This window comes from Pelobates fuscus, chromosome 2 (genome assembly GCF_036172605.1).
Source record: "Pelobates fuscus isolate aPelFus1 chromosome 2, aPelFus1.pri, whole genome shotgun sequence".
Taxonomy (NCBI): Eukaryota; Metazoa; Chordata; class Amphibia; order Anura; family Pelobatidae; genus Pelobates; species Pelobates fuscus.
Window position 1 is genome coordinate 386,529,562 of NC_086318.1, and position 15,668 is coordinate 386,545,229.

Consider the following 15,668-nt stretch of genomic DNA (forward strand, 5'->3'; position numbering starts at 1 on the left):
GTATGTGTGTGTGTATATATATATATATATATATATATATATATATATATATATGCCAATGCTATTACCTCCATCCAAATGTATATATTGCAAGAGGAGTACTCCGGGTTTGTAACTTCAGTAAAGTGATGCTGTTTATTCAGCTAATATATAAATCTAAGTCGGTGTTTCGGGCTCTGAGAGAGACCTTTTTTAAAAATCTTGATTAAAGTCTCTTTCAGAGATTGAAACATCGACTTCAATATATGTATTGACTGACTAAACAGCATCACTTGAATTACAAAAGCAAATACAAATATACAAAGTGAAGTCCTGCGCTCAAACTCCCACTGCTCCTGGGCAGCTGCAATGACTGTGATATACCTCAGCCCCAATACATACAATAAAAGAAAAGAAAACAGGCCATTGAAGTGATACTAAAAAAACTCAAGTTATTCAAGTGTGCCTAGGAATTTGGGATAGTGCGACAGTAACTCCTTTTCTTTTGTTTTTTATCGTATGGATTGCGGTTGATGTGTACTGTAGTCAATGTAGCCGCCCAAGAGTAGTGGGAGTTTGAGCGCAGGACTTCATTTTGTATGTTTGTATTTGCTTTTGTATCACACAGCTATGTTGCAGTGCTGCTGGCCACCCAATGTGTTCCATGTTAAGGGTTAATAACTATCCAGAGGTTTAGAAAAATATCCCTCTCTGTCTCATTAGATCTTTATTTTTTTATTTTTTTTTTACCTGAAACTGAAACCGAAACCTAAGAGGTTTTTCCTTGACATGGCAGATGAGCTTACACTTAAATGGCCACTGGAGTGATTCTAAAAATAAATAAACCTCCAATGTGCCTATGGATTTGGAATAGTGCACAAGGAACTATTTTCTTTAGCATCACTTCATTGTTTATTGAAGTTACAAATCTTTGAGTATGCTTTTTAAATTTAATATAAAATGTGTGTAATATATAAATGCAAAATGTTTTCAGGAAATTACCATAATGCTGCAGTTCTTTACATAAACCATTAATTGGCTGAAATGCTCCAATTATCTAATGCTCTCCAATTTAAAGCTATGGAGATAATTGTGCATGGTTTCTCCTGCATGGTGGGTACAGGCGCATATGTTTTCCTTACTACAAGAATCACTGATGTAGGAAAGTGTATATAGCATTACCTGCATAGTATATTCAGCCATTTTTCCTCTTGGAAAGTGTGCTAATTTGAGCATATTGTATGTTGCCTAGCCACGGACATAATTGAACTTGTAATTCTTCAGCATCAGAGAATCTTTTTGTCCCACCATAGCTTGTTTTCAGTGACATTTGGAGAATTCTTAGGTAAGTTAAAGTAATAAAATAGTCAGTTTTTTTATGTTTGTTTGTTTACTTATCTGTTACAAATGACCTATATTAAAACTGTCACAAATTGCAAATTGTTCTTGCCAAGTACATGAAGTGATCTATTTACTAAATTAATATCTGCAACAGTTCCTGAAAATGTTCATGCTATTAAAGCACAATCTCCCAGCTCCCTGATATTATCTACAACAGTATATCGGTTTGTAGAATTGTATGTGCACACAGTGACACCAAGTGGTGGATTGCAAGTTTGCAGATATATAATTTCTGTTCTTTTCTGTTGACATTTCACATGTTAATTAATATTGTATTGTTAGGCCGTTTAACACTAAGTATACCGATAAAATTATTTAGCTATTCAGTCTTCCAGCGGATACATCAGCAGTGCTTTCAGAATCTGTATTGGTTACATTAATGAGTAAACCAGTAATACCTTTTGTATGTTCACATTCAAATATATACTAAACATAGTCATTACAGTGGATGCTTGCACCGGAGAGAACACCATTAACAGTTTATTGCATTTTAATTCCTTTGTAAATGTAGAATGTATGTATTTTTGTTTAGTTTAGTTTTGTATATACAAGTTGAGAAAAAAAAAAAAAAAATATATATATATATATATATATATTACATTTCCAGACCCCTTGGATGTATACACCCTGTAATTATTTTAAGAACTACACTTGTGTCAATGCTGATAGAAGACTAAATATTTGCTTAGAATCTAGACCAAATGTTCAGTAATGATTCAAGAACAAAGCATTTTAATTACATTAGACTTCAAATATTGCCTTTGAAAACTTCACATCAGCTTTGGACTCTTTTTCATATCTTGCAGATAAGTCTTGAACAAGCATTTTACTTGCTGTGCAATGGCCAAATTGAGGACGCTTCCAGAGTGTTAATGGTTGCAGAAAGCTGGAGATTCGGAACATTCTCTGCTTCCCAGAACAAGTTCTTCAAACTAATACAAGCATACCGAGCTCTGCTGGATTACCGGGCTTGGTTGGACAAGAAAGCCTCAGTAACTGAGAGTGGTAAGGAGTGATAAGAAGTAAACTAGGGGTGAAGATTACTGGGTTTTTTGTTATTGTTTTTCTTTCTTTTATATATAAATGTCACTACACGCAGATCTATAATATTATGTTTCCATAATTCTTCTTGAATTGCCAACAACATTGTCCAAATTAGTGCACTCAATACTGACACTGTTTAGATTTTTCTGTACCTGTATCGGTAGTGTCCTCATCATTTATATGATCACTCCAACCACCATGACCACTTCAGTGATTTGAACTGGTCATGGTGGTAGGAGCCAGTGTGTGCAGTGTTTCTGCTTGGTGTGTGTCTGGCATATTGTGTTGCTTTTGAGTGAAGTCACTGAGAATGTATTTGACAGGTGCTCAGCTCGGGGTGCTAAAGAATCTCCAACAGGATTATCCACTTTACCCCAAATATTTTTTGAATTTATTTCAAACCGCTAAATTAATGTAAAACTAGCTAGCTAATTTTGGAAAGATTGTCCAACTGGGCTATTGTCACTGTTTAATTATTTTTGCTTCTGTTTTACCATTCGGACCACTTGAAAAAAAAAAACTGTACTCATATCATTCTTGTATAGCCACTGCTACATTATGCAGTGGTTATGGTGCCAATGTGCCCCTCCCCCATATTTTAGGTAGTGAAATGTTTCCAGAATGGACTGACGTCCTACCCGGCCTACCCCACTATAGCGCACGGAGTGCTGTAAGCTCCTGCTTATGGACTTCCATTCGTTTTCCTCAGCTAAGCGCTGATGGCTATTGCTTTCATTTGGTGGGGCATACATTATATTTGACATGTTACTGGACAAGACCTTAATAATGGAGAGAGGGAAGTGTTTAGCGGAACATTCATTATTATTCTTCCTCTTACCACTTCCTGTTGCTATATGTCCAACCTGTCTTATTGCAACTATTCTCGTTAATCCACCCACTGCGCAGCACTGTGGGATATTCCACAATAAATTAGGGCAAAAGATACTCTGTGATGAGGGTCTCTGTATTGGACTGCATGTCATATGTGTAAGCAAAGCACGTTCTGCTGTTTCTTTTTCACTCAAAGTGTTCCTTTTTATAGAACGAATTGCTATTTCCCACCACATTATTCCCTAATGATTATATGAGCTCATATGATGTCTGCCGTACATGCAGACTGACGTGTGAACCTGTGAGATCTGAAGAAAATTACTGCACTTATAATATTTTGCAAGTGTTTTTTTACAAAAAAAAAACGCAAGCAATAATTGTTGTAATGCTTTAGTGTTTTTTTGCAAACTGTTTACAAATTTTTTTTTTCCATTTTATTTTATTAAAATATTATTTTTTCTCCCCCCCCCCCCCCTATCCTAGATTCGGATTTTGCTTCTCACTCTTCTACAGCTCAAGAAATATTTGGTTTGTACAAGCAAGCAACCACCTCTTTTCAAGAAATCCTTCGATTTCCAGGCGTTTGGGATCCTTTTGTACAGTGTTATGTGGATGTACGTCTTATTGGATTAAAAAGCCTTCCCTTTGGAAAGTGTTTATTTGTTCTTAAATTAACTCTCTCACCCCCGTAACTGGGAAGAAATTCAGGGTTTGAACCATTTTCAAGCTGTTTAAGCCAGAAGTTGGTCCATCTACATTTAATTGCTTTGGCTTCTTTGTTTGTTCCATCCAGTCGCTGCATTCTCCAGGAAGGTATACAGCGCCAGCTGCTTATTGGCTGAGAGTGTCAGCTGACACTCTCAGCCTATCACATGACTATTTAAACATTGCTTCTGAGCATGCTGGATGGATAGCAATTCAACACATCACACATTTAAAAGTAATCTAGGATGATTTCATTAAAAGGGCACTCTAAGCATTTGGTTATAACGACTGTGTGCTGTACCAGTGTTAATTTTGACAGCAAATTTGAATTTAGTTTCAGTCGTATTTTAATCATCTGATTTGTTTTTGTTTTAGTCAACTAAATGAAATGTTTTTTTTGACTAAAACCTGACTAAAATTGACATTGTGCTGTACACACCTTTCACAGTACTTACTTGACCATGGGTAGTCAACCTGGTCCCTACCGCCCACTAGTGGGCAGTTTAGGATTTCAGGTGGGCGGTGGTGGGTTCTGCAGAAAACACCCAGTGGGTCTTGATGTCTGTGGACCAAGGCAAGCAGGGGAGATTCTTTCATCTCCCCTGCCGGCCCATGCAGAGCAGGGGCGGATCCAGAACCTAATCTCGGGAGGGGCACTGGTAGATTATTTAAAGTAACAATCCAGGCACAATAACCACTACAGCTCTATGTAGTGGTTATGGTGCCAGGAATGCTGTGGTGCCCTCCCAGAATAAGTAGTCAAACCGTTTTAGAACAGTTTGACAACTTAATTGGAGTCTGCCGGAATAAGGGCAGTAGTGTGTGAGTGGTGTTGGGTGCATGGAGGGGTGCACATAGCCTGCCCCCCGTCACACACACACACACTACCCTTCTCACACACACAGACTGCTTGCTCACACACACTGCTCTCCTCACAAGCAGTGACCCTCTCACATAAGCACAGCACCTCACAGACACACATAGAAAAAAGGGAAAAAATAGATACATTTAAGTACATATTTTTTTTTTTTTTAAATTAATGACTATGGCACGGAAATTTTACCATCAACAAAGGTACAAAAGTGGGCAGTAGGTATTAAAAGGTTGACTACCCTTGGTCTAGACAGAGGACGCATTTTGTTGTATGTCTGTCGGCTATCATTCTTTTTTTAACTTCTATTTCTGTTCCTCTCAGCTTCTTGAGTCTTCTGGAGAGAAGCATAAGGTTGAAGAACTGTTGGAAGAATATGCTTATAATAACAAGAATCCTGCAAATCCCAATGCCCATGTGTACTTGTATGAGTTCTTAAAGCGGAATGAGGCAACAAGTGAAAAACTTATCAATGTCTTAAAAGTGAGTTTAATGACCGTGATGTCTAAATTTATAGTATAAGGCTTAGGAAAAACATCAAAACCTGTATTTCAAATTTTACCCAAATGAGAAGAATTATGTTGCTAGTTGTAGGATGCTAAACACATCCCAAATACTTTTTATCTATTGCTACTCTTGTTGAGGACTAAAAAGTGTGAAATCAAAATTCATTGTATTACTTTGTTTGCTGCTCTTCAGGCCATGTTTCAAATGTTCCACTTCTGGTTGTTGTGATGCAGATAACTGAACTTGTGTCACTCCCTAAAATGCACACGCGGACTGAATAGTGTAGATGGGTTACTAGATTTGCACCAAGAATTAATGTAAGACTTGTCAAATATCACATGCTAGCCCATTCAGCTCTCAATATTTGTTGGTTATTATTATTATTGGTACTTATATGGTGCCAACTTATTCTGCAGGGCTTTACAATATTATGAAAGTGGGGGAAATGTAACAATAAATGAGACATTTACAAAATGATACAGAAACATTAGGTAGATGACGACCCTGCTCAAATGAGCTTACAGTCTAGAGAAAGTAGGATATAAAACCACGATTGGACAGCAAGGGCGACCGCAACCAAACAAGGTGGGAAAGTAGCAGAACTGGAGGTGAGAGTGGAGTGTGGCTCTTCAGGAGAGAGCAAGAGACAGATATGTGACATTGAAGTTACTCTGGGAGACCACAAGCACTTCTGAAGGTAAGGGTTTTGAGGGACTTCTTAAATGATAGAAGACCAGGGGAGAGTCTGACGGAGGTAGGCAGCTTCCCTTAAAAAGTCCTACCAGGTTTGGTAAGCTGAGCCAGCAGCCTTTACTCTAATCTGTTTTCATGATAACTTGTGGTTTTAGATTTTTATATATATATATACCTGCTAGTGGGACTGGCATGTCACATGCCAATCCCTGTGAACTGAAAGGCAGTTCCTTAAGGAATTAATCTTTGCAGTCTGGTTACGCTGTCCATTCTATACTCATTTGGATAACTTGTGCTGCAGAGTTATTGATTACCTTGCTAGCTATGCCTAGAGGTGTCTCAGCTTCACCTATCAGATTCCCAATGAAAACTGAAATTTTAATTTAGGGTTACTGTATCTCTAATGGTAAAATATTTTATAAATTAAATAGATGTTAAGGGGAATTCCTGATATCTCTGATCTGACTACTCTTGTATGTAGGTTTGATCTGTTATGCAAATTGCAAAGGTTCCCTCTCTAATCGCTTGAGTGAGATATGAGCAGGGACTAACTGAGGACAAACTACAACATTTTTGTCCATTCTCCATGTTCTCATATATCATGTTTTGGTGAGCCAGAAACCAGCAGAGTCTCAGCGTTTTCCAAAGTCCAGGGGGGGGTCATCGAGTTATTTTAAAGAATCCGCTGGCATACATGCCCTACATCTGCACATAGATCAAAAGCACCATTAGGCCTGATCTCAACAGAACAACTTAACAAGTTTAAATTACAAAGAAAGCTGTAAACATTGCAGCAGTGAAGTATATAAATATTTCTAAGTTTATAAAGTAGTATTTGGTTAGCTGCCAAGGTATCAAACTGCACAGATAAATGTTTATGGCCTAAATTTGCCATATAAAACCACTAATGGGGTACTGCGAGACCAGTTTCTTACTCCAATTGTGGATCTGCATGTCAATTGTGTGATTTTTATTGCATATCGTAACAAAAACCACTTGAAAGTAAATAAACACTTATTTATAAAAATAAAAAATAAAACCACTAATGGTCAATATTTACTTCAGCTAACTCACATTTAGACTGTCTGAAGATACAGAGCCATGTCCTGGTTCCTCTGTTGGTTAAAAACAAAATAGGACATAACTAAAACCAAACCTTTTGTATGGTAAGCATGTGAACAATTATACCAGCAAGGCATCAGAAGGGGTTTCTGAAATTAACTGTTATATACTATGGCTTCAAGGCTTGGTTTAAGTAATAATGGGCATGATTTCAAAATGGCAACAAGGAAAGTTCTTTGGAGCGTAGAGACTGCCGTGTCCTAATAACTGCATGATTTACACTTCAGACTTTGGTTATTTCTTTGATTCAGAAGGAATCAACTAGAGTACTAACATATTTTGTTTGTCATAGGCATATTTAATGTGCTTGTGAATATGCGTTTTCTCTTCTGCTACATCAGACAATGTTATGTTAATGCAGTCCCAGCTGTGTGTTCAATGTGTAACCATATGGGTGGTTAAGCTTTACCACAGTGGAACAATCAGAACCAAAGATATATCTATGGAGGCAGTTTGTTATATATTTTAATACCACTAAGAGTAACATTTGGATTTTAAGCACATCTCTAGAATGTAAGCTCATCTGAGCAGTGCCCCAAACACCCTGTGTTCCTGTGCTTGTTTTGTTGCAAAACATGTCTGTGAGTCCACCTATTGTACAGCGCTATGGAATTTGTTGGCACTTTATAAATAATAAGACTGTAAACCGCAAGAACTGATCACACAGGCTTAATCCCCAATCGAAAAGGGACAATTCAATTACCGGTATTTGAAATGGCAAATTATTGAGATAATGGGGTAGAGACCATGAGTGGGATAGCCAGTAAATATAGAGAATGTTTGTTGCAGTGGAGTAGAGGGGTGAAGAGGTGTTCTACTAGTACAGAGGTGATAGAGTGATGTAGAAATATAAAATTGTAGTAGAAGAGGGGAATGATGTTGGTCCATGAAACATTTACTGACTAAGGGAAGATTAAGGGAAGCCTATGGATATGAAAAGGGTTGTGTATGTGAATGCTGCAATATAACTGGGCATGGGAGAGAATAGAGTAAAAGGTTTGCAATGTTTAGAGTCCAGAAAGACTACCTAAGGGAGGTCACTTCTGCTCTCCCTTGTCGTCAATCCTTTGGCACAGAGTCTGTGCCGACAAATAGACTAACTGGTGGGGGAAAGGTCTATTTTAAAGAGTTCTATTTTTATTTATTTTTTTCTCTCCCAACCTATACATTTGTTGGCAAAGCTGCTAGTACAACGTATAGACAAGATTGTTGTAGCTGGTACCGGTACCTGTAAAATTCACATACCTTTTTTGGAAGCGTATTTCCTGCTGAAAGCTGTGAACACGGTGGAAACAAAATGTTCAAAATGCGAGCGATTTGTGCAATCCCTGTATCACTTAACAATGGTGCATATTTAGTTACTATAATAGACACTGAGTGAATGGTAAATGATCAGCTTTCCAAATGTACACCAAAATGCCTAATTTGGGGACACTTTCCCCAGTTCTGATTAGTTGGGAATATTTTCTTCCTCTTTGGGCTAACATTTTGGGACTTGAATGCCAACTCACTGAGTAAAGTAAACCCATTGTATGGCAGTTACTGAATAGATAGTTCAGTTATTATACAGATTTCATACTGCTACAATTTCTTGTGAAAGTTAGGTTTCTCCTTAGTTTTTTTTTTTTTTTTGCTACGTTTTTTTTTTTAAAACCTTTTGAGATGAGAATAATTGTGTAGTTAGTCATTATACTCTTACACTATTTCTGCAACTGATCAAATCATAAAACTATTCTCTATTTGTATCTAGATTACTAAGCAAAATATCTTATTTTTCTCTTTTTAGATATTGCATTCCCTTGTTCCTTCACACAGACTCATGCTGGAATTCAGCCAACTCCTAGCAGAATCTGGTATGTACTTACCTTTATTCCATGCCATGGTCCCAGTCATGTGTCATATAAAATTCATATCTTAAATAACTGACTCACCAATTCTAAAGCCAACAATGACCCAAATTATTATCATTTGGAAGTAAACACCACATACTGTTGTAAAGGCTTAAAGGACCACTATAGTGCCAGGAAAACACTTTTTCCTGCCTCTATAGGGTCCTTGGGTCCCCCTCACCCTCTGGGTCCCACTGCCGGGCTCTAGGGGGAGGAAGGTTAAATTCCTACCTTTTTCCATCGCTGGGCTCCCTCGGCGCTGGGGACTCTCCTCCTCCTTTGGACGTCATCGGCTGAATGCGCATGCGCAGCAAGAGCCGCGCGCACATTCAGCCAGTCTAATAGGAAAGCATTCTCAATGCTTTCCTATGGACGCTGGCGTCTTCTCACTGTGAAAATCAGTGAGAAGCGCGGAAGCGCCTCCGCGGCTGTCCATGAGACAGCCACTAGAGGCTGGATTAACCCATTTGTAAGCATAGCAGTTTCTCTGAAACTGCTATGTTTACAGCAGACAGGGTTAATCCTAGAGGGACCTGGCACCCAGACCACTTCATTGAGCTGAAGTGGTCTTGGTGCCTATAGTGGTCCTTTAAAGGAACACTCCAATCCCCAAAACCATTAAAGCGCACTGGAGTGGTTATCCTGCCAGTTGTTCCCAAAACTTAATGGGATCCTCCTGTGCAGCTGGACTGCATCTTCCTTCTCTTGCAGGGAAAGCTGGTTGTCTCCCCTGAGGTACAGGGCCACTCTTATTGGCTGAAAGTTCTTATCTGATGTTCTCAGCCAATTAGAACAGCCCTGACTAACCCAGTGGTGCTAAACGTATTCTGCAGTAATGCAGACAGTCCAACTGCAGGAGTCTTTAAAAGTCTAATCTTTCTTTTCCACAGCATTTCCACTCTCCTATAATGGCAGGTGACTAGATTACACTCAGAGTAATATGTTTTATACATGGAGAAGGCTACATATTTTTTGTCCTTTTATATCCATCCTGCTTTTGTGTTCTGGTAACATTGTATTATATTACCAAGATAGGCTTATCTTTATCTCCAGAGAGCACTAGCTTTGTATTAAAGGTTGTTCTCCCCCCCCCCCCCCCCCCCCCCTTAAATTCAGAGTAAGCTCAAGAATGGACAGGTCGCCTGTGATAGTCCTATTTCTTTATTTTCACAATTTCTATTTTTTGGAACAAAAAATTTATCTCAATTGCTCCATTTAGCAAATAATGTTCTAGTATAACTTATGGATAGACTGATTATGAGTTCCAGTGATTATTAGAGCCGATATTCAGCATATTTCTGATTATCTGTGTCCGTTTTGTAATTTACCGATTTATTTACTCACCTCTCTCAATCACTGAAGCCATCTTTTGCATCTGGATAAAACTCCAGCCAATAAGGCACCACATTGCGTCATCCTCCGTGTGAGTCCACGCATGCGGATTTCAGCTGAAGGCAGTGAGTTGAGACTGTGAATAATCTACTGTAATGTACTGGGCTGTTTGACTGAGAGTGATAGTAGTGTGATTACTGTAAGCAATCACAGTCCTATCAGTAACAGCACTGTTCGTGGAATCTGATTGCTGTCAACATGATCACTTAAAGCCAGATTTGTGCAAAATGTTAAATGTACAGATAATTTTGATTGGTCCACAAGGTAACAGACCATCGGCATAGATTCTGAAATCATATCAGTCAATCGCTAAATCATTGCTTTTCAACATTCAGCAGTGTAATGTTTTTCTCTATTCCGTTCAATTACCTGCTATCTATTTTTCTTCTTTGTACAATATGTACTTCTGTGCAATTTATTCTTACTCATAAAAAAAATCCATGTTTTTCAGACTTAAAAAAAATGTATACATTTGTTTATCTGACGTTTTATGTTCACAAATGGAACTTTTTTGGGCGGGCGGCGGGAATATATAATCTATCTGCTATATCCCGTGTGGCCAGCAGGTGATTGATGGTTGTCAAGTAGATTTACTCAATTGCGGTAATTCTTGGTTCCTTGCAAATATCTTTTTAACATTCTTCTTGTGCAATACATTGTGTTGTGTTATGTTTTCCTTTGTTAAATAATATTCCATAACCAGCTGCAATTTGTGTTGACAGACTGTGAGAAACACCGTAAACTTGCTGTGCAGGTTGCGTTTGATCTGTTGGATTTCTCATCCTGGAAGGAAGACGTTAACGCTTGGAAATGTTTGGAGAGGCGACTAATGAATGCTCTTATACGGTAAATATCATGGTCGGGCTTCCATAGGATCTTCTGTATAAGCAACTAAAGCCCGGTGACTTACCACACCACACCTTCCTACATGTGATGTACACAGCATTCCTAAACCTTTCCTGTTAAGTTATATCTAATGTGTATACCTTCTTTATTGCAAAATCTGTTTCATTTTGAATATGTAATCTCCTGCTTGCTAGACCTTACAGAAGCCTCATGTATTTAATTAAAGTTAAATTTATAGAACAGGAGATAACTTCGTAAATAAAAGGGACACAATAGTCACCAGAACAACTACTTAATGCGCATGCGTGGCACTGGCCGCGCGCATTAGACCTTCCCATAGGAAAGCATTATTCAATGTTTTCCTGTGGGGAAAATCTGACGCTGGAGATCTGTGAGGACGTCCAGCGTCAGATAACGTACCAAAAGTCAGTTTAAGTTTTGGAAGAGCCCCTGTCTGGTAGAGGGCAGAATTAGAGCTGTAATGTAAACGTTGCAGTTTCTCTGGAACTGTGCAATGTTTTATACTGCAGCACCAAGTGCAAAAGGGTCTCAGAACCCAGACCACTTTAATTAGCTGAAGTGGTCTGGGTGCCTACAGTGTCCCTTTAAGCTAAAGTTGTTTTGGTGATTATAGTGTCCCTTTAAGTCTAAAACCATGTTGATCACTCGGTGTCAGGGTTTTTTGAGAAACACTGACTTCGTACAAGATTATGGGTGATGTCCGCTTCAATGCCAACATCAACAGAGGCAGAGATGGAGTCTGCAGCATAAGAGATTGTTACTTGTGGGTGTAACGGAACCGCTTGCACCCAGACCGGGTAGCTTCAGTTGATGGATGCTTCTAGTGCTTCCCGAGGACTCCAAGCACTCCACCAGACACCATAACCACTGCAGACCCCACGAACCGCCGCAGCTTGGTTGGGGTCTCGCCGTCTCCACCCTCTCTGGACCCAAGACCAGGGTCCAGCTTCCAGTAGGTCAACCTCTCCGAATTCCAGAGAGCAGGAACAGGAACAAGCTCTTAGCAGAGTTTAGTGATCATACCCTGGGGAGTATAGTGATTATAGCAATCCCCAGAGTGTAGTTCTCCAATCCCCCAAACATGAGCCGAAACTTCATGAAGGTACAAGATGATCTGACTCCAATGAGCGTTTATTACTCCTTATATACAAGTTTTCAGGCCAGAGGCACACGCTCTGGACCTGGTGGTAAACTGTGACAAAAGGGACACAAACCAATGGGAACACTAATTAACATAATAACACTCCCACATACACAATGAAATCCCTCCTCTCCATCCTGGAGATAATTGGCTTAAAGCACTGCAGTAAACTCAATTATCTCCAGGTACAGAAAATATCTACATTTTACACTAACAGCAAAAATACGTAAAAGTACATAAAAATACACAATTCTTATTATATTACACAGAACCCCCACATTTAACCTATCCCCAGATAGCTCGGATCTGAGCGCCCAAATATAGGTGAACAGCGCTCAGATCCCACGAACAGAGTAAATTTGCCATGGGGTAAAGCATAGCAAGGACTGTTGAGAGACCAAGGAGGGACAAAAGCAGTCAGTTCCAACTGGTTTGGCAGTGTGCCTGGGACAACACCCTGCTGGAGAACAATAAACAGGAAACTGGGGAGGGGAAGAGACCCACCTTCCCATGGATTCAAATGGGCAGAAACAGTCTTTAGAAGCCGATAAGCCCCAAATAGTATTTTTAAATGGCAATACACCCCAGGGCCATGGTCATGAGGAAGGAGGCTGGCAATCAGGCTCCTCCAACAGCCGGGGGCAAAGGGCAGCTTGTCACCTAACAATCCAGTGACAAAAGGCATTTCGTCACATGGGACTATATGTTCCCTTTATCCCCTTAAGGACCAAACTTCTGGAATAAAAGGGAATCATGACATGTCACACATGTCATGTGCCGTTAAGGGGTTAAACATTGAAGTCTCTACATCACTCTCAAAGTAATTGTGGTATTACTTCACAAGCAAAATACGTTTGTTCGAACAGGGAATGTTTTGGTCATGGTTTACAGTAGGTAGAATGCCAGAGGGAGCTTTTGAATGTCTCACAGAATGGATTGTAATTTCAATTTCAAGTTGCAGCATTGTTTTTTTTGTTATATTTTCATTCTGTAGTTGTCTGTAATCCATTCCTTTTCTTCTCAGCAATCACAAAGCATGGGTAATGGATGAATGGGGACCCAGGAAGGCCTGGTGGCCTGCTTACCACTTCAGTAAATGCCATGCAAGGGAAGAATGTGAACACAGCGAACAGCTAGCATTACGAAAAGGCATGGTGGCGGGATTATTACTGGGAAGAGGTAAACCTTCATAGTTCATATTTGTTTACGTTATTTCTTTACTATCTTGTTTTTGAAACCATCTCCGTTACAGAGGGACATTTTCTGTGTTGAAATCGAACGTAGTATTTCAGTGTAACCTGTAGATATTTGTTCAGATATTTCACACAAGAGTGTCCATGTTAGCCATTATAAAATGTACATAGAACGCTATGTTTGTAAGTAAAAAAAATAAAACTAAACTATTTTGCTTTGTTGAAATTATGTGACGTTTAGCTGTTACAGGAACCTAAGACACTATTGGTAACTCAAAGGGGTCTATTCTGACTTGGGATGATCACCATAGATGTGTGTTTCCATCCTTGTACAAATGATTCCTCGAAGAGGTTCATTAAGATATCCGCTTTCTGTAGTCTAGTAGGTTTGTCTCCGCCTCTGTCCCAGACACGTGTGACTTGCAGAGCCGCATGTTCAAAGGTTCCATTTGCATTTATTCTCTCTTAAAATGTATCATTGGGTTAGTCCCTTGAAAGGTTGTCCCCCTATGTGCCTAAATAGGACTCTCATGTGACAATAACATTTCTAGCTTCAGTTCTCTAAAAAACATACAAAAATCCTAAAAACATTTTTCATTCACTACACTCTCCTTGTTTATTTGCAAAATTCCTGATTCCTGACACAAAATTGCATCACAAAATATCAAACGTGGAAACTTCTAAGGGATTCCGTGTCTGACATTTTATAGTTTTGAATCAATAAAGCTCTTGTAATGGAATTTCAGATCTGTCCACGCATGTGGAGTTGCAGTCCAGCAAAATGCTTAAAAACTACATAAACTTTGCCCAGAAATAAGCTATAGGCATGGGCTACATATGTTCAAAGTCTGTAATGCCTTTTAGGCCAATCATTAGACGTCTGGGTCGGTTTCCAGCTGTGATCTATACATTATGGCAACATATGTATAGATTAAAATTAAATATAAACCCAGCGGACCCAAGATGGCTGCCACAGTGGCAGTTCAGTATTCAACTGGCTTAGACAAGAGCAAAGCTGTTCAGTATCTGGAAATGCCAAACATTGTTTAGTAGTTTTGCTAGCACAGTGAAATAATTAAAACATAAGTTTGTACTGAAAGAAAAAAATTAAATGGATAGTTTGCCTGCCACTCCTTAAATCTTACCTGGTGTAATTTATTGCACATTTTTTAACCACCATATGCATTTGCGGAAGATTATCATTTTGTATTTTTATTAGATTTGACTACATATAATATCATGGATAAACCACTCATTTTTGCTGTTTTTTTTTTTTCTTTTGAACACGACCACAGCACATCATTATTTTTCTGCGTTCTGTATCCTGGGAAGTAAAATCCAGACACAATCATTGCAGAGCATGAAGAAGTTTGTGAATGCATACAGCTGCGCCAACCCAGACTGACTTTGTGCCGTGTTTTTCGGGATGAAATCTACAGCATAACTTTTCTGAACAAATCAGTGAGATAAATTAAGCAGATTGTGTACTGGATGGAAGCAACTTGAGACTTCAGATCATGTTTTACCAGTGAGTTTGTCACGGTTTTACAGTCGCTACTGCTGAATAGCAGGATTATTGACCAGAACCCTAAACTTACTCTGTGGGTTTTTCTTTTTCAAAGTATTTTTTTTTTTCTCTCTCTGGTTGCAAAATACATGTTGTGTTTTGTTATTAGCCATTTGTGTCTTGGATGTATTTCTGTCTTGGAAAACTACATCTACCATAAGTGGCTCTGGTATATTTTAATCATTGTTGCTACTTGCAGAATACCTATTTAAATAAAATTAAAGAGATGGTAAACTGTGAAATGTCTGATTCTTTCTTGGGTTTTTGTTTTTTGGATATACCTGTTGCCTTAAAATAACTGGTGCATTGCATTTTGTTGTTTGTCATAATTTAGCAGAGCAAAAAAGAAAAACAGTCACAACCCAGGGTCAATGTGAGCCATAGGCGGATTAGGCAGCCGCCTGGGTGACTGGCAGCCGGGGAGCAGACAGCACAGCACTCCCCTCCTGCTTGTCACTGCATGTAG

The 15,668-nt window shown here is 39.0% G+C and overlaps 1 protein-coding gene across 3 annotated transcripts in view; it reads left to right on the forward strand.

Moving 5' to 3' along the window:
* Positions 1-15,436, forward strand: part of TAF1A (TATA-box binding protein associated factor, RNA polymerase I subunit A) — a 29,726-nt gene extending 14,290 nt beyond the window's left edge. For all 3 annotated transcript variants that reach the window (XM_063443804.1, XM_063443803.1, XM_063443806.1), the window contains 7 exons: positions 2,187-2,385; positions 3,739-3,869; positions 5,156-5,314; positions 8,940-9,006; positions 11,157-11,280; positions 13,467-13,621; positions 14,931-15,436. In XM_063443804.1, the coding sequence (XP_063299874.1) occupies positions 2,187-2,385; positions 3,739-3,869; positions 5,156-5,314; positions 8,940-9,006; positions 11,157-11,280; positions 13,467-13,621; positions 14,931-15,040 (945 nt within the window). In that variant the 3' untranslated portion in view covers positions 15,041-15,436. The remainder of the gene's footprint in view (positions 1-2,186; positions 2,386-3,738; positions 3,870-5,155; positions 5,315-8,939; positions 9,007-11,156; positions 11,281-13,466; positions 13,622-14,930) is intronic.
* The last annotated feature ends 232 nt before the right edge of the window (positions 15,437-15,668 follow it).